This window comes from Pantherophis guttatus, chromosome 1, assembly GCF_059756535.1.
Source record: "Pantherophis guttatus breed Tessera chromosome 1, ASM5975653v1, whole genome shotgun sequence".
In the NCBI taxonomy this organism is placed as follows: Eukaryota; Metazoa; Chordata; class Lepidosauria; order Squamata; family Colubridae; genus Pantherophis; species Pantherophis guttatus.
The window spans coordinates 294,699,084-294,724,205 of record NC_142063.1 but is presented as its reverse complement, the minus strand read 5'-3'; the positions used below and the strand labels follow the sequence as shown (position 1 = coordinate 294,724,205).

Below are 25,122 nucleotides of genomic sequence, written 5' to 3'. Positions count from 1 at the left end.
AAAATCGTATCTGATAATATCACTGATTAGAAGTTTTGTTGTACGCTACCCAAAGTCACATTGTTAGAGTTGGATGGCCTATAAATCTAATCAATCAATAACAATCTCACTCCACTGATCCATTTAACAGAGCTGCTTATATTAGTTTTACATGTTTTTCCCATAATAGTAAATATTAGTTCAATGTGTTCAATGAAGATATGAGACAGTACATTGTTTTATCCTATATTTGTTTAATTAACATCTCTCTGTTAGACTTAGATGAAGCTTTGAATACACTCTAGGCCAAATACTTCAGGATTGCAGATAGTACTAAAGGTTCACAAATATTCTTTCACCACTATAAATATCCATATTAGCATCAGGCAAATGATTACTATTGCATGCACAAAAAGGAAAAAAACACATTATAAATGCTTATCAAATATCCTGTTTTCCTATCTCCTATCTTATTTTTTTCCTACTTGTCATACTCTTTGTGCAGAGATAGATATGGGGACTGCCAAATATGACCAGGATCCAAAGGGCCATGAAACCGTAGTTGTTTCAAAGACAGCATCCCAGGATGCAAGATAAATTAGGTTTAAAATATAACCAACTTTCAAAATCGGTTGGTGAAAATACATGAGTATGTTATTTATTATAAACCTTCCTACCCTCACCTCAAGTCATGACTCCTGACATGAGCTCTGAATCAACATCTTGAAAATATGAAGACAAGTATGGCCTCGGTTCTGATAAGAAGGGTGTCCAATGCATTTGAAAGAACACTTTGCAAACCATATTGGCATGAGTAAAACACCCCTCTTTGAAGCACGGAGGCAGCTGCATGCTCCAGAAAGGCTAAAGCAACAACTTTGGAGGCTTTCTCAGATTGTCTGTGCATGTCTGTCAATGCAATTGCTGAGACTCCAAAACAAAGCAATTAGGCATGCAGATATGATCAGAGAACAATCTGATGTTTTGGTGTGTTGTCTACACTTTGCAGAGTGGTCTTTCAAATGTTTTGCATTTCTCTATTGATTAGACTCAAGCCTCACTGCAAAACTAGCCTCACAAATTTATTTTTATGATTTTTCAGATTTATAGAAAGAATTCTTAAATATATTTTTAAAATTAAGAATTTCTGAAATAAAGCCTTGTCCTCCAAGCTTCATTTCTAACTTACCACTTAAAAGTCTGATAGAGGAATCTATTCTTGCAATCCTGCATACAGCAAGGCTGCCTGGATCTTCCTGAGTTCAATAGGATTTAACATAATGCATATTAAATGTGTGAAGAACTGCCATTCATGTTACCATTCTCTGTTTTAAAAAACTGAAATCTTTTTCTGCAGTCTTTGTCATATTGTTTGATGGAAGTAAGCTCCATTAAGTGAAACTCACTTCTAACTTAATATTACAGGAGACCACTATTAGCTCTAAGTGAAAATCACCCAGTTTCTGCAAAAGGCAGAATTCAGACATTCTTAACTATTTCAGATAAATGTGGTTAACAAATATCTTATGGTCAGTGAATCAGGATATAAAGCCTATATAATTCTACATCTTTATTATTGTTCTTTCAAGCTGATCCTTAGTACATTTGTAAAAATGCAATATTCTCCGAGAAATAAACTGGCTAGGTAAAATGTTTTTCCTGCACTTACTATATACTCAAACAAAAATATACAATGTTTATTTTTTTTAAATTGTTGAATATAATTTAAAACACTAATTTTTTATATTTTTGCTGGCCATCCTGAATACTTACTTGTGTAAAACTGAAAATAAATCAACCATTACAAGTTAATTACTTTTAATTGTTTAAAATTAAAAGTAATTTTGTTGCATTAAAAGATATTACCATAGCCCATAAAATTAAAAAAAAATTCTCTCACCTATTGCAAACATGGTCTATGAGTAGTGACACAGATTCTAGATTATTATCAAGTTTAGTATTGTGATAGAGGCACCGGTCCCGTTGTAGCTCTACAGCCTGACGTAGCAGATTCTGCAGACGCCTTGGGGGGAGCATCACTGATGGGGGTAGGTAAGCTTAAATAAATAAAAAGGCAATTTCAGTGCAATCAATTCATTTAAAAAAAAAACAAATTTGTGAAGTACATTTTCCATATACGTGTCTAACTTATTTAAGCCAAAGATGCCTAGATAACAAATTAATTATCATTCTGTAAGATTTTGTTCACATAATGGCATTTTCTTCTTCACTGCACCCTTTACTTTCTAACATGTCCCAATCTGCCCAAGAATATCCCAACTTTCCAAAATAGATTTAGGAACTGTAAAAGTGGGAATATCTCAGAGAAGGAGAATTATGCATTTCTCCATTCTACTGAGAAAAATAACCCACAATTTGATAGCATAACAAACACGTAGTTAGTTTTACTCTGTCTTTATGAGCACTGAAGTGAAAACTGACTAACAATAATGAATTGTCAGGCCCAGCCCAAGAATGATATAGAATAATCCATCCAAAGTTCAGTTCTTCATTTGCTCACACCAAATCAGAATCTTGCTAAATTAAACCTATTCTACTCTCATCTAACAGATATACTTTGGGAGGTATTAGGGAGTGGCTATCCTCTCTCTCTTCCTCTTATCCAGCTCTAGTCTGCGTTGCCTCTTGTCTTGTCCCTTCCCCCCCCCTTTCCTGGGAAACTGCCACTTCGCTATTGTCTATCAACCACCTCCCCCTTCACAGGTACAAATCATCTGTGCATTAATCAAACAGGTGGCAAGAAAGCAGGGGCAGTCAGGCACAACACAGGTTATGTAGACAGGAAACACAGGGTCAATCAAAATGGACTCAGATGTCTATACACTAATGCACAGAGTATGAGGAATAAACAGGGTGAATTAGAAATTCAAGTAAATGAGGGCAGATATGATATTGTTGCCATTACGGAAACTTGGTGGGATGAAATCCACAAATGGAACATACAGCTAGAGGGATATAAATTATTTAAAAGAAATAGACCAAATAAAAGAGGAGGTGGAGTTGCACTATATATAAGAAATAACCACATCTCTACAACAATGATGAAAATTATCTTGAATGCATTTGGGTCAATATTAAAAGGGGGAGGAAATGACATTGCCATAGGTCTATACTATAGGCCACCCAACCAGAGGAAGTAGATGAACTTTTTGCTAGTCAGCTAACTAAGGTATGTAGGAAGCACATCACAATAGTAATGGGGGATTTTAACTACCCTGATATCAACTGGGAGACAAACTCTGCACCAAGTGGAAGATCCAACAGGTTCCTAACAAATCTAACAGACAACTTTGTTTCCCAAAAAGTAGAGAAGGGAACAAGGGGATCAGCCATATTGGACTTAATTCTCACTAACAGAGACGAAATGATAAAAGGTGTTGAAGCTAGAGGAACCTTGGGGGCAAGTGATCACGCAATATTGGAATTCAATATTATGTAAACACAAGTAGTAGAACAAAGTCAAACTAGAGTCTTAGACTTTAAGAGAGTTAATTTCAATAAATTTAGAGAGAGCTTGAGAAGGATTCCATGGATAAGAATCCTCAAGGGGAAAACAACTCAAGAAGCTTGGGAAATTTTGAAAAGTGAGATTATAAAAGCCCAGTCTAGCACAATACCAATGACGAAGAAAAATAATAGATCGCAAAAGAAACCAGCATGGCTGCATAAAGAACTCTAACAAACTGAAAGACAAAAAGGATAAGTATAAAAAGTGGAAAGAGGGGCAAATAACTAAGGCAGAATATCAGCAAATAGCCCGAGCCTGTAAAGATGAAGTGACAAAAGCTAAGGCTCACAATGAACAAAGGCTTGCAACTAAAGTAAAAAATAACCCCCCAAAAAAGCTTCTTCCAATATATTAAAAACAAGAAAAAAGTCAAGGAAACAATTGGCCCATTGCTGGGAGAAAGTGGCAAGAAGGTGACAAGCAACAGGGAGAAAGCAGAACTACTTAACTCATTTTTTTCATCTGTCTTTACACAAAAGGAAAAAACAGTCCAACCTATCAAAAACAGCATCAACAAAAAACAGATTAGGAACACAAGTTAAAATAGGGAAGAAAATGGTAAGTGAATATCTGTCTACCCTAGACGAGTTCAAATCACCAGGACCAGATGGATTACACCCCAAGGTTCTGAAGGAACTGGCAGACGAGATCTCAGAACCACTGAACTACCTCTTTCAAAGATCCTAGAGCACAGGGGAACTATGAGAGGATTGGAAAAGAGCTGATGTAGTTCCCATCTTCAAAAAAGGAAAAAAAAATAGATCCAGAAAACTACAGAACTATCAGCCTGACCTGAATACCAGGGAAGATTCTGGAAAAGATAAACGAATCACTGAACACCTAGAAGCAAACCAAGTAATAACCAAAAGCCAACATGGGTTTGTCAAAAACAGATCATGCCAGACTAATCTTATTGCATTCTTTGACAAAGTGACAAAATTAGTGGGCCAGAGGAATGCTGTCAATATAATTTACTTGGACTTTAGTAAAGCATTTGATAAAGTAGACCATAATCTACTACTAGATAAAGTAGAAAAATGTGGGTTTGACAGCATCACCACCAGATGGATTCGTAACTGGCTGACCAACCGCACTCAACGTGTAGTCCTCAATGGAACTGCATCTACATGGAGGGAAGTATGCAGTGGAGTACCCCAGCGCTCTGTTTTAGGCCCAGTGCTCTTCAACATCTTCATCAATGACTTGGATGAGGGGATAGATGGGGAACACATCAAATTTTCAGACGACATCAAGCTGGCAGGAATAGCCAACACTCCAGGAGATAGGCTCAAGATAGAGAAGGATCTTGACAGACTTGAACATTGGGCGCTATCTAAGAAAATGAAATTCAACAGTGAAAAAAGCAAGGATCTACATTTAGGGAAGAAAAACAAAATGCACAGGTACCATATATGTGGTACCTTGCTCAATAGCAGTAACTGTGAGAGGGATCTTGGAGTCCTAGTGGACAACCATTTAGATATGAGCCAGCAGTGTGCAGCACCTGCCAAAAAAGCCAACACAGTTCTGGGCTGCATAAACAGAGGGATAGAATCAAGATCACGTGAAGTGTTAATACCACTTTATAATGCCTTGGTAAGGCCACACTTGGAATATTGCATTCAGTTTTGGTCGCGATGTAAAAAAGATGTTGAGACTCTAGAAAGAGTGCAGAGAAGAGCAACAAAGATGATTAGGGGACTGGAGGCTAAAACATATGAAGAACGGTTGCAGGAACTGGGTATGTCTAGTTTGATGAAGAGAAGGACTAGGGGAGACATGATAGCAGTGTTCCAATATTTCAGGGGTTGCCACAAAGAAGAGGGACTCAAACTATTCTTCAAATCACCTGAGGGTAGAACAAGAAGCAATGGGTGGAAACTAATCAAGGAGAGAAGCAATTCAGAACAAAGGAGAAATTTCCTGACAGTTAGAACAATTAATAAGTGGAACAACTTGCCTGCAGAAGTTGTGAATGCCCCAACACTGGAAATTTTTAAGATGTTGGATAACCATTTGTCTCAAGTGGTATAGGGTTTTCTGCCTGGGCAGGGGGTTGGACTAGAAGACCTCCAAGGTCCCTTCAAACTCTGCTATTCTATTCTATTCTATTCTATTCTATTCTATTCTATTCTATTCTATTCTATTCTATTCTATTCTATTCTATTCTATTCTATTCTATTCTCTCATGAATTTATACTTTCAGATCAAGACTTGTCTGTTCAGAATGAAATATGCTGAAAATCTCTTTATGTGTGTGTGTGTGTGTGTGTGTGTGTGTGTGTGTGTGTGTGTGTGTCCTTTTGAAACTATTTTTTCTTACTTTGGAGCTTGTCCAAAAGTTTAGATCTAGACGTTGTTCCTTTTCCTTCCCATTCTGCTTTAGTGCGCAAGTCTTCTGGATGACTACACATGAGATACCTGTATATTGAAATAAACACAAGGATTAAGCATTCTGGAACTATATGCTAAATTGATATGAATCAATGCTCAGGGTATAGCTTCTATATAGTCAGAAACAAGTGACTGATTTAATGAAGGAGCTGTTTAACACAGGAGTCTGAAGCACGCTTTAATATATGAGGAAAATGTTTAATCTGCAATGTTCAAATAACTTTATCATCTAAGTAGTTTAAAGTACTATAAAAGTATAAAACTCAAAGGGAGTTCAAGCATGTAATCGATGTGAGTGATCGAAACAAGTGCGTCCTGGTCCAGGAAGAAGCTGGGAACACCGCCTCAATCAAGGATGAATTCACCATCACTTGGAAACTGTACCTTCCCCCCCCCCAGTAGTCTCGGCCAGCCAAGGGGAACATGGATCTAATTCACCGGAGGCACTACAGTCCAAAAGACCTTACCCATCTACTTGGGTCCAACAGGATCAAATTGTTCCCAGATAACAGAATAAGTTTGCTTCCTAGGCATCTCCACAGACTTGCCCCCTATGCTTGGCATCCACCTATGCAGGTCTAAATTCAAGTATGCATAAAATTTCAGTCTAAAACACTTACCCACTAAGGATGTGAATGCGCTCAGTGTTGTACTTCAGTGGTGTCAACTCACCACGCAGAACTTGAAGTGCCTCCAAAACTTTACCATCTTCCAGGTATTCTAGATATTTTTGTTGCAGCAGCAAAAACTTCATCTTCTGACATGACAGAAAGCAGCAGATCAGATGGGGAGAAAAGGCTGACTGAAATTTCAGAAAACATTTGAACCTAAACAAGATATATGTACCTTTTTACTTGTCCTTTAGAAATAGAAATAAGTACCCTTTCATGATAAATGGGTGGTTTGAAAAGCCTCAATACTGAAAAGATGCACTGATTTATAAAGATCATTTATAAAATTTATAAAGATTTATAAAATTTATAAAGATTTATAAAGAGTGATGGGAGCCTGAATGATCTTTATCCAATTTCTAACTATCCATGACCAGTAATATTTAAATGCTCATATTGCATGTTCCTCTGCAAACTGATCTTAATATAAGCTCATTTTATAATATTATAACCAATAAGAATAAAATCAGACTTCAGGGATGGGATATGGTAAACTGAAGCTTTTGCAACCATAACAAAGACCAAAGAACTGATGAATAAATTGATTTCCTGGAACCTCTCTCGATAAGGACAGGACAGGAGAGGCAAATGTTTCATGCATTAAAATCAAAAGGAAAATGACTATTCAAAACTGTAACATAAAATAGAATTTAAATGGAAAACTAGAAAATAATGACCTGTTTTTCAAAGCTATCCCATTAGTGAACATGTGTCTCATTACAAATAGGAAACAAAGCATAACTTCAGTAACATTGCTAAGCTGTTTCAGATTGGCCACACTTTGGTAGAATGAGATCCTAAAATGCTTTCAAGCACTTCAGCTATGGAACACAGTGAGATTCAGAACAAGCCTTTAAGGTTAACACAAATATGTATAACTACTAGCAAAGACACAAAAAACCTGCAATTATTTGCAGCTTTCTAGCTACTCTCTGGACATTTTTAGCCCTAGTAGCTTTAACTTAGCTTTCTGACATTTAGAGCAACAACCTTCCCTGAGAGTATAAGCATTTTTATTGAAAGGAACGACACAGAAAAATAAGCTAACTGATCTGATCAAAACATATTAACACTTGTGTCTGAACTTAAGAATGCTAGTGCTTGTAAACATACACAACTTTACTGTTGCCTCCAGCATTCCACCTGCCTTTTTTAAAAAAACCATCCATAAGAAATCCAACTTTCTCACATGCATTTTTACAAAAATCAACCATAGCTTACACTCCAGGCACTCAAGCAGTAGCCTACTAATTATGGAAGCATAGTTCTCTTTTTCTTCCATCTCGGCAATGAAGTTTGCTATTGACAGGATATTGTCTCCATTGCTGCACCTATGGACACTATGAGTCCATGGGGCCTCTGAGCCAGTTCACTATTGGTAGTCCTCAATTTACAACCACATTTGAGCCCAAAACTTCCATTTCAAAGCAAGACAATTGCGAGTTTTGCCTCATTTTGTGACTTTTTTTGCCACAGTTAAATGAGTCATTGCAGTTAAGTTAATAACATGGTTAAGTGAATATGGCTTCCTCGCTGACTTTACTTGTCAGAAAGTTGCAAAATATGATTACATGATCCTGGGACACTTTAATCATCATAAATACAATCCAGTTGCTAAGCATACAAATTTTGATCATTTGACCATGGGCATGCTGCAACAGTCATGTGAAAAATAGTCATGTCACTTTTTTCAGTGCCATTGTAATTTTGGTCACTAAATAAATGGTTGTAAGTTGAGGACAACCTCTATGTTAGACCAAACAGGTCAAGATTATAGTTCAGTAACAATGCTGATAAGTAGGTCATATGAATAGGATTGAGGGAGAGTGGGCAAGGTAGAGAAGTGGATCAAACCCACTGCAACTCAGATAGTACAAGGACCAAGTTAGTTGAATAAACAATACAACCGATATCAACAAACTATCAACAAACAACCATGAATAGGTCTTCATGGTTAGACCTATTCTCCATGTCCATTCTCATCTCACCCCTACTAGTACACAGAGAGAAGTTTGTATACATAATCTTACCTAGACTGGGTTAAAGACTAAATGCCCATACTTACTGCTTGCAGCAGTTCTAAATCTTCCTCCCCACTACACTTACTCAAAAAGGGTATCAATCATTGCTGAAGTAGTTGCTTGAGGGAATCTGATAATCACGGTAAATCAGATGGAATTGCTTCTGGAATCTAGCATCCTCCACCATGTTGAACAGCTGATCACACAAAGCCATTATCTGTGCAGTAGCACTTACTATGTATCAAAATCTTGGAAATGTAAATTATCTCTGAACTCAAATATTAGTCACTGCTGAGTAATCATAAGCAGACTCTATTTCAAAGTAATTGTGTGCTAAGTTCAGAAAAGGCATGTTACTCCAACATTCAGAAATTCACAGGATCAAGAACTTTTCTTTTTCTGAATATCTGTTAATAAACATTACCGTATTTTCCAGCGTATAAGATGACTTTTTAACACATGAAAATCTTCTCAAAAGTCAGGGGTCGTCTTATACGCCGGGTGTCGTTCTCCTGTAACCAGGCAGACCAGCCCGAAAGGCTGACGAGCCTTAAATGGCTCTGGCGATCCAAGCTCTGACGATCCCAGCTGAGTTGCCTGCTAATCAGGCAACGCAGCTGGGATCGCCAGAGCCATGTAAAAGGAAAAAAGTTTTCCCCCTCCAGCTTGCTTACCTCAGCTGCTAGTCCCAACGCTTGCCTTGCTTCGCTTGCCTGAATCTATTCCATCAGCAAGCAACTCCCTGCCTGCAATCAAGCAGGCAGGGAGTTGTGGACTTCAACTCCCAGAATTCCTCAGCCAGCAAAACAAAGCTGGCTGAGGAATTCTGGGAGTTGAAGTCTACAAGTCTTAAAGTTGCCAAGGTTGGAGACCCTGTTCTATTGGGTAAGTTTTTTTTCCCCTTTGGGAGCTTTAAAAAAAAAAAGTTAATTGGGGTTTTTTTTAGTTGTTCTTTTTTAGACCTAGCCATTTAAAGTTTAGGAAGTTTTAAATTTAGTTTTCATATAAAAATAAAAATAAAATAAAAATAATATTTGTGCAGCTTTCTGAGATTTAGTGTGTTTCTGTAGTGTTTCACTCTAACTACACACACACACAAAATCTCACAAAGCTGTATGTGGAATTTTGTGTGTGTAAAGTGTGAAAGTTGTTTTTTTGGGCTTTTTGTGGCTGTGTGAGGTTCCTGCTTGTTGCAAGGGCCATTTTGGGTCTAGCACAGCTGCTTTGACATTGTGGGTGAGCCAGTTGATGTTTTTTAATTTTTATTTGGTGTGCGTTGGAAGAGGGGTAGTCTTATACGGCGAGTATAGCCCAAACCCTATATTTTAACAGGAAAAGTTGGAGGTCGTCTTATACGCCCAGTCGTTTTGTACGCCGGAAAATACAGTACTTGATTACTAACTCAAAAGAAAATTTAGCACTTTACATTCCATACCTGAAAAACTATAATCACTCTAGCTTCACAATATGAAACAGTATTAATATCTACACATTTTCATCCCCCATATTTTCTATTAATTACAGCTATACAACCCATGTATCACAATTTCAGTTTTTACCCCTTTTTACTGCTCTCCCTATCTCAATTTTTGCTTTGTTCACCATCTTGCCATTTAACCACTTTACAAGTCCAATAAATAATTTTTGCTTAGCATGCTTGTGTACTTTTATAGCTATACAAATAAGTTTATATTTTACAAATACTATGTTTTCAAGTGGGTATCACATTAACTATGGGACCAGAAGTTTACAATATGCCCCTAGATAGTATTAAAGCTTTTAATTATTTGTAAGTAAAGTTTTAATTGTTAACCCAATCACTTTGTACTTTTAAGAAGAACACTAATTATAAACAGGAAACAATATGACTTGAAATCCACTAATTCCAGAGCTATATGGGAGAAACATGTATAACAACATTCCAAGGAGATGTAGCAGTAGTAGTAATAGATGTCTTCATGTGACTCATACTAGACTCTTTTCTTTCAAATGATTACAAGTTTAAATGAGTTTTAAAAATTAAAATTAAATAAATTATGCAAATGACTTTATATCATTTATTGTATCATAATACAGTGGTACCTCGATACTCGTCAGTAATTTGTTTTTTGTTTTTGTTTTTTTAATTTGATTTATATGCCGCCCTTCTCCGAAGACTCAGGGCGGCTTACAATGTGCTCAGCAATAGCCTTCATCCTTTTGTATATTTATACAAAGTCAGCTTATTGCCCCCACAAACTGGGTCCTCATTTCACCTACCTTAGAAAGGATGAAAGACTGAGTCAACCTTGAGCCTTGGCGAGATTCGAACCCTGCAGTAATTGCAGGCAGCTGGTCTTAATAACCAGCTTAATAACAGGGTGCCTTAAACCCCTGTACTACCAAGGCTCTATGGTATTGTTCTGGAAGATGTGATGAATACTAAAAATAACGGGTACCAAAAAAATAATGACTTACCGTGTGACCCGCTATTTCGGCTAGAAGAAATAACAAGTCATGAGGCAGCCGATGTCAGCAATGCGTCCCTATGCATCGAATACCGGGAGAAAGATGAGTGCTGGGACAAGATTTCTGCTTCAAAATGTGTTGAATACCAAATTTGAAGAGTTTTGAAGCAGTTGAGTGTCAAGATATGACACTGTAATGGTTGGGAGGTGCTATTCTAAAATGGTAAAATGCCTCAATATTAGAAAGGGGATAAAATTGCTTGTGGAAGACAATGACTTGTGTGCTTTTCACAAGGAATGAAGACTATACAATACTATGTTTTTCATACAAATATTTACCTGAAGCTACAGGTGAGTTCTCACTTAACCATTTATTTTGCAACCATTCAAATTTACGAGAATGCTGAATAAGTCATAGTTCTCACTTAATGACCATAGTAGTCACTTAACATCAGCAACTGGAAGTGCCAGTATTTCTATTGTTAAGCCATGTCATCATGTCACATCATGTTTCACAACCATATAGCTTGATGACAGAAATTTCATGGTTCCAATTTACCTTTGTTGAGGATTATCTGTATATAGTACATGGTTTATATTTTAAATCATGGTTTAGAGCATGAATTCCTGCTCTACAATTTGTATAGAAATCTATACTAAGAATTTTCACAGTTTCTATAAAAAGCATGATTTCTTGAAACTTTTAGCTTTACTGTATTTGCCACCTAGCTTTTCTACTTTGGAGAATTATTTACACCTTTTTAATGAGACACAAATAAAAATATGTGTTTGATTGTAAGTTTTGTATTTTATGACAAATTTAGTATCCATTATAAATCATGTTTGATTTTTATAGTCCTAACAGAGTACCATATCTGATCTAATATGAATATAATTTAAAAATTATCTATTGCATCATAACGTACCTTTACAATTAATAGCGATACAAAAACATGACCTCCAACAGGAAATCAAATAGTTAGAAAAACAGTGTAAAAAACTGTCAGGCTAGATAAATTTCATTCTGAAAAGTGGTTAAGGTAAGCAGGCTAGAAACTGAGAGACCTGATTTCTAGTACTGTACTGTCTTTGCCATACAGCCAGCTGGGGGCTCTTGGACCAGTCACTTTTTCTCAGCCTTAGGAAGGAAGCAACAACATCCAAACACTCCTGAAAAATGTTGCCAAGAAAACTGCAGTGTCTTGTCCAGACAGTCTCTGAGACAACATGATTAAATGAAAAAATAATTCACATAGCAACTAGAAAAGACTTGAATCATAACTTGTCCCAAATCTTTTATAAAGCTTGTTTCAATTTAGGGAAACAAGGTAAAGTAGCAAACTACAGCTAAGTCACAAAGATGAAAAAAAAAATGGATTGATTCACACACTGTATCAACTGACCCAATGCAAGATGTAGAAGCTAACAGATTATATTGTTATGCCCATGTTAAAAAATCACTTGAAACATTCTTTGTAGTATAAACAACCAGGATAAGAAATTAAAAAGTAAAAAAATCACAACAACCCAAATTAAAGTAGAAGTGAAAAATCTATTTCATATAATGGTTTTACCTTGGTTTTGAGTACCATTTTAATTACAAATCGGTGACAAATTTTGGGAGGATTCTGAGAATCACAACTAGGATTTTTGGAAAGTTCAGATTCTGAATTAAGAAAAATAACATATGTTTACTGTAAAACTGCAAAAATTACATACCTGTAGAGGCAAGGTTAAATAAAATAAATTGCCCCAAATTTGAAAGGTCAATAAACCTTAACCTGGAAAATTCTACATTGTTTATGTAGAAACAATGAAATCTGGTAAGACTTCTTGAGGTTCTATTTACTCCGAAACTTTTAAAATTTACTTTTCATTTAATCTGGAGAGTTTGTGGGACATTTTCCTATAGATGTTACGGTTTCCATGTTGTCTACTGGCATCATGATATGCCAGAGAAAATTTTATTATATTGGCTGGGAAAGTATTCCAAAACTCAAATTAAAAGACTTATTTAATGAGATTCCTAAAATGGTACTCAGATGTGCCAATGTAAATACAGACAACTTATTTGGTACCCGGCAGGCCCTTTGCCTTCCCTATTTTACCAATTAAAACAAATATTATTAAAAATGGGAAGCTGCCATGCTACACAGACTCCGTTCCGTGTCCAACACCATCAATTTTTTAAGAGAAAGTCTTTGGGTACCAAATGAGACCCATTCGCTTTTTTAGAAAATAAAATAAGCAAATATATAAAAATATCAGTCCTAATGAAAAATAGGGGCCTACGAGGAAAAAGATATTATAGAAGTGCTTTTTTAACTGGCTGTATCTCCCACAACAGCCTTTTCTGATATACTCACACCATTATCTCAAATTTCCAAACAAAACACTGAAGAACCTTGAAGTAAAAAATATGGTAGTATTGTGTGTGTGTCATTTTTTTATTCTGTAGGCTCCCTATAGACTTCTATCACCTATTTTTAAACTTAAACTTCAGGAAAGATTACACCATTCACTTAAATTTGCATTCATGTAAATTATATGTTTTTTATATGATTTATATTTATATGATCAAGCTATTAAACTAAGTCTAAAGTGAATGATTTTTTTAAAAAGGTTACTTTTTTTTGATACCACTAACCTAGAATTTTTTAGCTTTGTTTTTTTGAAAAAATTATAGTAAACTGATTTGTACATCATGCTAAACAATAGTAAGTTAGTTCACATGTTATTCTAAGCCAAAAGCAAACAAAAAACATCATGCTGTTATGCAAGAAGTAGGCTAACATGTTTGTTTATTTAAAATCTGAACACCACCCTTCATAACAAAGCCTTTCCAGGGCAGCTTACAAGACATTTTAAAATCACAATTAAATATATTACTCATAGTTTCACAAACATTTACATAATGAAACATCTACACTAATATTCTCTGTCTTGTAAATAATGGAAAAGAAGATATTAATTATTCCATTTCAGAATCTGCTAATTATTTGAGATTGCAGACCTCACTAATATATCTTAAATAATGGGGAAAAGATATTAATTGTTCCATTTCAGAACCTGCTAATTATTTGAGATTGCATACCTCACTAATATATCTAACAACCATATATAAAGTGAGGGAAAATAAATTTTCACTTACAAATCTTTTTCACAATGTGAAACCCTTTCATCTATTTAAAATTGATAAAGTATCTGGAAGAATTGTGCTCTTTCCAACAATCTCTCCAGTGCTTACTAAGGAGGCACATACCACAAGTAAAAATGCTATTATGGAATATAAAAAGCAATTGCTATGATGCACATGTGAATGAACAACTAGAACAAATTATATTTGACAAGGGACTTCTGTCCTGCTTCTCTCACAAGTATTACAGACCCTGAACATATTTGCACTGTGTTTATTTATAAGTCATTTCTCTCCCTACTACATTTTATAGAATAGTGTCCTAAAACATAAATGCTTTTTAAAATTATTTTAATTGCCCAAATTAGTACATCTGAAAGATTGATAGTGGGTTTAGAATAATTTATGGAATCATAAAGATATTTATCTACAAAATAGTAAAAACGTTTTCTTTAAAAATATTTTTTTTAAATAAGTTTTTTAATTTTTTTTCCTTAGGTTTTTAAAGAGCTGACATAGTTCTAAGAGATAATCATAAATATAACTGATTATATGTTCTGCTTGCTAGTAGAAATAAAAGCTTACAGATCTGGTAACTGATCATACTTTAAAAATATAAAAATAAATGTATAACTTACAGAATGAGGTGACAAGAGATTTGTGCAAGAAAGATACAATATTTAAATAAGAAGGAAGAATTTCCATATAAGCAAGATGTGAACAGACACTGACTCATAATTCTGATGATTTGAGGAATATGTTTTGAGTCCTGAGAGTACTTTTTATTTGGCTAAATGTAATCATGAAAGTAAGCATTAAAGGACCCTCAATGTTAATATTTTTATTTTATTTATGAAATGTATAATTTTGTACATATAAAGTTCCTTTGATTGATATTAGGTTTGTATTTTGTGTGCTTGCATTGTTTGCAAAGCTTAGATGTTGAACTGAAGCTTCTTTATAACTGCTCCTGCTTTGAAGATGCTGAAGGTAACATGTATATATTTTAGATTAGCATATCATCATGCTTTTTTCCCCTGTCACAGGGTAAGTCATGTGACTTTGGAATTTGCATAGCCGAACAAAAATATTTTGGTAGTTTAATACATATTCTTACTGTTCTATTTTTATAAACGCACATATTAGGTACTGCTAAAGAAACAATTGGTAAATTAACTGCATTAACTTGTCTGATCAGATCCATCCTCAAAATACAATATTCTGAAAGAGGTCCACCTGCATCATTTTTAATATTATGATCACTATCTACTATTTCAGAGCTTTCCGATAGTATTGTTTCAACATCACATATGCTACAAAATCTAGCATATTACATACAGCCACAAAAATAAACTCCCATCACACAGAAATAGGCATAATTTTGTAATAAAAACAGCAATAAACTACCAATACAAAGCATACTGAATCCTTTCCATATAATTGATAATGTTTCATTAATATGGTTCAATCACTTCAACCAAGGAACACTCAATCCATTATAGTATTTACAGGAAATAAATTGATATGTTAGGCCAGTGATAGCTAACCTTTTTGCCGTCGCATGCCAAAAGTGGGAGGGCGCGCAGAGAGGGTGCATGCATGCATGCCCACACCCATAATTCATTGCCCCGCCACGCCCCCATGCATGCATGCGTGACCCCCCCGTACATGCGCGCACAACTCCCCCGCGGCCCGTTTTGGGCCTAGCAGGCCTACCTGAAGCCTCTGGAGGGCGAAAACGGCCTTCCCCCCTCCCTAGAGGCCCTCTGGAGGCCAGAAACAGTCCGTTTCCCGACTTCCGGTGGGCCTATTTTTCACCCTCCCCAGGTTCCAGAAGCTTTCCTGGAGGCTAGGGAGGGTGAAAATGGCCTTCCCCACATCCCCAGAGGCCGGAAACGGCCTCACAGAGCCTCCGCGCGAGCCCTGTACTTACCTGGCATCCAAAACGGGCCGCGTGAAGACTCCTGGGAGGAGAGGTGTGGGCGGGGCCAGCTGAAAATCAGCTGGCCAGCACACGCATGCGTGCTGGAGCTGACCTAGGGCAATGGCTCACATGCCCAAAGATATGGCTCCACGTGCCACCGTTCGCCATCACGGTGTTAGGCAATACTCACAATAATTCTTTAATATGGGACATATACTCATAGAGCAATCTTTCCTATAAAATATCTGATATATCAGAAAATGCAAACACTGCTATATATTTACAAATATCATCACAACAACTAATTTCAAATGCTTACCAGCCTTACTATTATTCATACTGCAAATGCATCCAAGATAAACAACTTAAAAGGATCTCAACATACAATGAAGAACTGATTTTACATATTTTTTGGCAAAAGACTTAAATACTCCAAAAACAAAGACAAATGAATTGGCAAAACAATACTTCTGAAGCAGCTGCTCTAAAGAATGCAGGGGAACCAAATCAACTCTCCCACAAGAAGTCCAATGGCAGATATTAAAAGGATTGTTTGGAATGCTATATTAAGAAATAGCTTATGTTGATGGCAATTTGTGAATAAAATTATGAAGAGCTGCCAGCTGGATATATTTACGAAATACACCTAACCACTAAAGGCATGTGTGGAAGCTCTCATTTTCTCTAGAAGCATACATATTTTATGTATGACTTCCAAACTACTGTTGTCACTGAAGTTCACCATTGTGCTCTCCTTCATTCATCCAATGTAAGTTCTGCAGTTCTAAAAGTGCTCTTGTTGTTAGATCAGGATCAAAAACACTGACCTGGCAATAAACTAAATAATAGATATAAATAATAGATACCAAACAATGTCAGAGTAATTATGATGATTGCATGCATTACTTGTGGATTGCCTTGAGGAACCCTGGTTGTCAATGCTATTAGCATGATGTGGTTTTATCTGGCTGTTTCTTCAAAATATGTAAAAGATTTCAACTTGAATTATTTCAAATTCAAAGCATCATTTTGTATGGAAAACTGGGGTGTCTAACTACTTAAGAAATATCCTGTGTACATAACAGTGGTTTAAACTCAGAACATTTCTGTAACTGCTTGTTATATATTCACAATAGCCATTTCACACTTGAAATGTGACTTTGTGAATTCAAAATTGTTCAAATTTGAAGCATTTTGCACATCCCTAATTCTTCAATGCTCTTATGAAACAAGATGCTAGGAAACAACAAAAAATGAATTCATGTAAGATTATAATTGATACATTAACTTTTACTAAATGCATTCAAACACTGGACAACTAACTGTATGGGATACCTTAGACTTCTATAATGAGTATTGGTTGTCTTGATATATCAACCTTATCAACCTTCAGTGCTATGACCATTGTTTGAAATGAAATGAGAAGAAAAAGAGTGGATAGCCTAGTAAAATTGATAAAATTCAGAATTCATTATAAACTTTTAATTTCGTATTAGTAATAAACCTCCTAGGAGCAGCAAGTCTTGCTTCTAACATTTAGAAGATAAGGATGTGCAACATCAGAGTTCAACATAGTTTATCTAGAAACTCTTATAAAGATCCAAAATATCAACAGACTACAGCTATTACAGCTTTATATAGGTAGTCCTCAACTTAGAACCATTTGTTTAGTGATCATTTGAAATTACAAAAGTACTTAAAAAAGTGATTTATGACCAGTTTTCACACTTATGACCAGTGCAGCACTCCCCTTTGGTATGTGATCAGAATTCAGACACTTGGAAACTGGCATGTATTTATAATGGCTGCAGTATGATTACCTTTTGGCGACCTTCTGACAAACAAAATCAATGGGGAAGCCAGATTTATTTAACAACCGTGTTGCTAACTTAATAACTGCAGAGATTCACTTAACAACTATGATAAGAAAGGTCATAAAATGGGGCAAAACTCATTAAACCACTTCTTGCTTAGCATCAGAAATTTTGGGACTATGCATGCATATGTAGATTTTGGAAATAACTGGCTCATGTGCAGAATTTTTTTCCTGCCAATCCATCAAAATTCAGATATAAACATCTTTCAAAATTATTATGAATTTTTTTTCTGTTAGTTTTTGATATCTCAATAAAAGGGCAAATAGGATGAGATACATATGGTTTTTCATGAAGGGGAAGCAGGTACTGTATATTTGTCTTTAACCTTAAGGATTAGATTAAAGGAAGAATAAACTTCTAAGTATAGCTTTACAAGAGAATACTACCTTTCAATTAGCAGATACAAAAGTTTATTTTACACTGGCCATAACGTAATCCAATATAAATAATATCCAAAATTTCAATTTTACACAGCCACCACACTTCAAGGAAATCTTCCATCACTTTATTTCCATCTCTTAAGTCATACAGGGTCTCCAAAAATTAGTTCCAAGGTTATCAACTATTCTCTTAATAAACACTTGCCTAAGCCAAAATTTAGAATTAGTTGCCCAAACAAGGATTCTTGTAAATATTGTTTTTTTAAAAAAAAATCATTGAGTTCCTTTAACAAAACAGGTTATCACTTCCTATAAAGCAGTACTTCACAAGTCACTGAGCTACTTTCCTGCAACATGTTCCAGAGTATAACATAATATAAGCAAAATAAATCAAATTAATAGATTCAGGAAAATAATTAAAGGGGCATGATTTTGAGTTTTCCCATCTTACACAATATAGCAATTTGGGTGTGAAGATGACAGGCAATATTGCTGTTTCTATTCTTATAAATCAACTGAAGGGCAACTGAAAAAAGATTCTAAAGATACCTCCAGATTCCAATTTTAATTACTTATGAATTGAATGGATTTTATACACCAATATGAATAGAATGAAAGATTTTTCTTACTATAGATTATTGGAATTCTTATATGAAAATATTTTAAATATAGTAATTTCATCTACACAAAAACCTTAAGAATGTTTTATTCCATTTACAATAGAAGGTAATTTGAGCATAGCTCAATATACCATTAGCAAATTAGCCTGTGTATACTTAAACAAGATGATGTTCAAAGTAGTGAAAGGATAAAAGGTAAAGGGTTCCCCTTGCACATATGTGCTAGTCATTCCGGACTCTAGAGGGTGGTGCTCATCTCGGAAGAGCAGAAGAGTCAGAGTTGTCCGAAGAAGTCTCTGCGGTCATGTGGCTGGCATGACTAAATACCAAAGGCGCACAGAATGATAGCAATCCATAAAGAACTATTTTAACTTTTACAAAAAACAGTGTTCTACAAAAGGTGTGTTTTGCCATTTTTTCATATTAGGCCTTAGATGACCTCTTTGCTTTTTAGTACATTACTCATGCTTTTTTGTATACTACATTTACATTATCTACCTATTCACAGGAAAGCATATACTAAAGTACTTGCTTGCAAGAAAAGATTTAACTTGATTAGCCTTCAGACTGAGTAAACAATATATACTTTCACAGTGAAGAATAAATGTAGCAAAACATCTGTTTTGCCCACCACTTCCTTCGTGAAGTGGGAGGGTGCAAAGAACAGGAAAAGTATCCTTTTGATAACAGAGAAACCTCAAGAAAACTAAGCAGACATCAGTAAATTCCTCTGTTTTTAGAAACAGGGCTATTTTCCACTTGAATCAGAGGAAAATATACTGCACTTTTATCAAATGTAAGCCCAAAACAAAAAACATACCAAGAAATGAGTAGTAGTAGAAATATTTTAGTGCCTCTTTAATATGCTGTTAATTACATAATTGAGACATAATTCTACATATTATAGCCCTCAGTTATCACCAAAATGATTTTATTGCTTTATTAAGTGAAAAGCAAAATGACATTCTAGGTAACTGCAAATATGCCAACTCTGTACAGTAGCCATGCCTCTAAACTTCACAAACCAAACCAATGATTTCAAAGTAAAATATAAAAACTGTATTACTTAGCTGCAAGTTAAGCAAATCTCAAAGATATATGTATTTTAGCTACATTGTTACATCAGAATGTTCAAAGTTTGCATACAAAGCATAAGCTTTTTCATTTTTTAATTGAAAACTGAAAAATATATTGCTCTTGACAAACATATATAACTAAGTATGCACATCTCAACGTAAACTATTAAAATATATTCTTTATATTTGGAGTTTATTGAAGAGCCTCTCTTACCACAATTGCATTAGAAGAGTGCACCAATGGCTTCAGTTCATTCAGGTCGTTCTCAGCCTAGAAAATGCAATGTTAAAAATAATTAAGAGAAATTAAAAAGGTAAACCAAAGTTGGTGAAATATACTCTATTATCTATAAATTAATAACCTAGATTTATTTTTGTTTACTTAGAATTAAGCCTCATTGTAATGAACAGATTGGCTTTACTTTTAAGATACTATGCATAAGGTTGCAATCACTGTTACAATTTGGCAACCTTATGCCTCTTTTATTACCTTATCCCATTCTCCTTCCATGACATGATTGCGGAATTTGGTGGCAGAAGGGTGTTCTAAACGACATCCTGACTCTTGCATGAGAAGATCAACAGTCTGGCTGTGAGAGAGAGGCATAGTGTTCTTAAAAAGTTGACCAGTCTTTATTCTTATCCTTATAGATAAGCCATCCAGTGTAGCCTTAGTACAACATGTTTTAAAAATATAACAAAAATTACCTGGGCTTTCTCAATAAATTCTAGCAAATATGACATATTTTTCTACTATTTTCATGATAAAGAAATATTTTCTGTCAGGAAATTCTTTACTTAATAATCCATAAACCTATATTCTTACTTTCCCAATTATTTAAAATGAACAATACTGTTTTCCTTGTGTTAAAACTCTAACAATAAAAGGTTTGCCACTTGCTATAAACCTGACTTCTGTCAATCCCATTTTTATTTTGTGTTGTAAATTAATATCAACCTATTCCTGCAGTGGTTCAAGTTCTCACCATATGAAGACCTTAGTTTTCCAAGGATACACTATATATATATATTATCAAAATTAAACTAGCTGATATTATAATACACAACTGTCAGGTTTGTTTTAGTAATCCAACTACTGATGTACCATGTTTATTTGCTTTTCACCCTCCCCCATTCCAGTGCATGCCTATTACTCAGCTCAAAGTACTGCAGTGCTGCAAGCTACATAAGAGTCAACATATTTGACATTAATTTTAAGTACATTCCAAGGGGGTTAGACACAGGTATATTCAAGTTCAATTTTAATACTATAAATCTACAGTTTAAAATATTAGTTTAAAATTATAGAACATCTATCTAGATGTGTAGGGATGTTTTGCTGTAATCTAAAATGCTTCTGTATTAGACCCATCTGAAAAAATTTCATAGTTATATTCAAAATGCTAGTTTACCAACATCACCTCGGTAATTTATTTGTCTTTAAATAGTGTGCTGTTGGGCCTCACAGAAATTCTACGTGTTGTCTTAAAACGAAGTTCACAATGGACTAGGCCTGAAAAATAGGCTCTGTCGTCTCACTGCCTTCAACTCATTCACTGTTTTTATTTATCCCTCACATTTCTGTCTTTGTGATTAAACCATAACATACTAATGTGAACAAAAAAAATCTCCCCATTGGAGAAGAATAGATCAACATACAAATGTTGGCCTTTTTCTCCTTAGGTATGTCTTTAAAATAAACAAGTCTGTCAGAGTTATTGTTCTCATCAACACAAACCTAGATCCATATTCTCGCCAAACAATCATCCGATGTTGCTTCCTACAAAAACAGATATTAGCAAGAGGAATGTCATCCGTCTACTCTCGAAATCTCCCTCCCCCCCCCCAAAAAAAGGCCAGCCGAGGAAGGGGGCTGGAAGTACATGGTGGGCAAAGTCATCCTCCGGACGATCCCCCCCCCCAAAACACACATTCCTCAGGTTTAAGCCTACGCATTATTTGGGAGGCGGGATGGATCGCAACACCTACTCGCCCCACTTACTTGAGGCCCAAACCGTGGAGGTGCTGCCCGATGAGCCGGATCACGTCCTCATCGGATTGCGAAAGTCTCTTCTTCTTCTTCAGGGCACTGCTGCCGACGCCGACACCGCTGCCTCCCCCCATCTCAAGCGCGGAGCCGCCGGGGGCCGAGACCCCATTATTGACACTCGAGCCGCCACCGCCGTCGCCGTTGTTGGCCGACGGCAGCAACCCATTGGCGTGAGCTAACTGCTCTCCAGTGGTCAATCCCGACGAGGCCTCGCCGTTTTGGGCGTTGAGGCAGCCCAGATCCGGACCCTGTGACGACGACGACGAAGGCGGCGGCGGCGGCGGCTGTTGCTGCTGACCCCCTCCTGCTCCGTTGGCCTGCATGGCGCTGCCGCTGGCTCTGAGGGGGGTGGCAGCCGGGGGGGCAAGCCCGCAGGAGAGCGAGGGGGATGAAGACGAGGTGAGGCCTGCTCTGCCCGCGGAAGCCCCGGGCTCTCCTGCTCCCTCCGCCGCCGCCGCCGGGGAAGCCCGCGCTTTCTTCCGCGGTGGCGGGGAGGCTCCGCCGGTGTCCGAGTCGGAGGAGGAGGAAGCGGAGGCCAGAGTTTCCTCGCCGAGAGCGGCCGTGGTGGGAAGCCGGGGGGGGAGGGGAGTGAGGAAGGGGAGGAGGGGGTAGGGTGGGATGGGGGAGGTGGCGGGGTAAGGAACGGGGAGCTGTTCCTCTCCCCGCGGCTGTTAGACAGCAGCAGCTGCTGCTACCCTTTCTACGGTCCCGCCAGAGAACGCGGCCCGAAACAGCCCCCGCCTGGCAGCCCCAGGCACACAACCCGCTCCTCTCCACTAGCTGGTCGGTTTGAGGCTCTTCTGCCTAGCTGCAGCCTAATGGAGTCTGGGCCGGGACGTCACAGGAAATTCCTATACTGCCCCTTCACTCACTTCCGCCGCCGCCGCCTGGGGTAGGCTTCGGGGTATGGCTGCGGAGGAGCTCGGGACGCTCTCGACAGCACCACCCCCTGGGCGGGCGCAGACCCCCCGACTCAGGGGGCTTTTGTCATAACACCTGCCGGAGGGGGGAGGGGACTTCCCGGTGATGATTCGCTTCAGATGCCCATATAGGGAATGGCAGGTAGAAATACCAATAAAGGGTACGCTCACTTGGACCTCTTTCTAAAACAAAACAAAAAAATTCTTTCTCTGTGGCTCTGCGGTTTCAAATTTTGAACGTCCTTCTATATATTATCCGATTTAAGATCTTCTTCCCGAGTAATAAAAAAGTCTTGTGGCTTCGTAGCTTTAAGTATATTATTCCCTTTTAAGATACCAACTCCTTTGTTTTTAACTCCCGCAGACTGACATGGCTCCTCTCTTAAAATGGCATCAATGGCTTCTTTTTGTACTTTGTAAATAAATATCGAGATGTTGTGCCGTGATATTTGTGAAGGAATGTGGGTTATATAGTTTTTCCGAAGTAGCCGGAGAAAAACTTTTCCCCCTTTATTACCATCCGTAGTTCAAAACTCATTTGGTAGGTTAGATATGACAAGCTCTATCAAGCCTGGCACAGCTGTAGAAAACTTTTTTCCATTTATTTTCAAAAGTGGGGAAAAAAAATTAGGGTGTGGTATTGGAGGAAAATTATAACATTGAGATAAGAAAATACAGTATTAAAACACATTGGTAAAAACTTAATATGGACCTTTCTGTAGGGCAATTAAGTAGCCTCAGCTATGTTTACTTTCTCTTTAAAAATTAAATAGTTCTATAATAGGACAGTTTACATGACATACTAAAGTAAGGGTGTCAAACTCACATCATCACTGCGGTGTCACATGACGTATCAGGACTTTTTTTCCCTTCGCTAAACCAGGCGTAAGTTTGACAGCCTTGCACTAAAGCATAATATAGTACCATATCCCCCCACCCCCAAAACTACCGTATTTTGTGCTGCTGTCACCCCCCTACTACCTCGCTCTGTTCATTAAATAGGGTAAAAAGCTTACCTAACACTGTGTTGTGTAAATTCAAAAGTTGTCAGTTGGAACATTTGGCCTTGAGTTCCTAGAGGAAAGACAGGATATAAATTTAATAAATTCAATTAATATAAATGAAACCCATTCTAGATTTACTTAATACAATTAGCCTAAGGTATGCTTTTTGGCATACTGTATGTGTTTGGCATACACATACCTAAGGTATGTGTAAAGTATACACAATGGGGAATAGGAATAGGAAACTGCGTGTATGTTTTTATTCATCAGGTTGACTTGCTCAGTTTGTCCTGTCGGCCATAGTAGGACAAGCAATGCTAGATCATATTATGGTACTCAGGAACCAGCCTTCCTGTCTTCCAAGTTCTCTGAATCCATTTCAGACTGATCCAGGTTAGTTTGATTATAGACACTGAGAGGCTAGAGCATGGGAATGTTTACCCTTTTTAAGTATACAGGGCACACTAAAAATTAAAGCTAGTTAGTACTTGCCTTTTCAGGCCTGTAACTGAGCACAGAGAACCATGAGCCAATCGGTACTCACTTAACTGCCAATTACTCAGAATATCAACCTGTTCCTGAGAATTGCACCTAAAAAATACAACCCTTCTTAAACACAAACACACACAGAGAGAAAATTGCTAGCATTTATGTGACAAAACCTCATTTGCCTTTCAAGTTCCTTAGGCTGATTTAAATACTACTCTTTATGTTGGTCCCATGCCATCATCCCACCACAGTAAAGTTATAGGAGGCCCTGGGAAAAAATGTCAAACTAAGTGTCCCTTATAATACAGTTATAAAAATTAAGATCATTCTGGTAACCAACCTCCAGTGAGAACACAGACCACTCCTTAAAATTCAATGTAGCCCTATGCTATAGCTTCTATAGAGGCAATTTCTGCTTAAAATGTTATTTCCTCATCAGTGAATAGAACACCATGGATACAGGAATAATTCCGTAATAATCACAATCATATATGATTTATTGTGGGCACCCGTTATTAGATTTGTACCCCTGTCTGGAAGAATCTGTAGTCAAGCTAGCATTCTTTCTTTGCTGAGATTGACTAAATGCCTTTGGAAGTTTACAG

The 25,122-nt window shown here is 36.9% G+C and overlaps 1 protein-coding gene across 6 annotated transcripts in view; it reads right to left on the bottom strand.

Moving 5' to 3' along the window:
- WDR26 (WD repeat domain 26) overlaps nucleotides 1-23,102 on the bottom strand; it is a 41,097-nt gene extending 17,995 nt beyond the window's left edge. For 3 of the 6 annotated variants that reach the window (XR_015731508.1, XM_034427911.3, XM_087883150.1), the window contains exons 1-6: nucleotides 22,057-23,102; nucleotides 20,545-20,644; nucleotides 20,269-20,325; nucleotides 6,523-6,659; nucleotides 5,832-5,929; nucleotides 1,880-2,036 (exon numbers count right to left, since the gene is read on the bottom strand). Coding sequence is in view for 4 of the 6 variants with exons in the window: in XM_034427911.3 (XP_034283802.1) it covers nucleotides 1,880-2,036; nucleotides 5,832-5,929; nucleotides 6,523-6,659; nucleotides 20,269-20,325; nucleotides 20,545-20,644; nucleotides 22,057-22,427 (920 nt within the window). In the remaining 2 variants the exon portion in view is untranslated. The remainder of the gene's footprint in view (nucleotides 1-1,879; nucleotides 2,037-5,831; nucleotides 5,930-6,522; nucleotides 6,660-20,268; nucleotides 20,326-20,544; nucleotides 20,645-22,056) is intronic. The other 3 variants (XR_015731507.1, XM_060692470.2, XM_060692471.2) reach the window with 1 other exon arrangement.
- Between the last annotated feature and the right edge of the window lie 2,020 nt (nucleotides 23,103-25,122).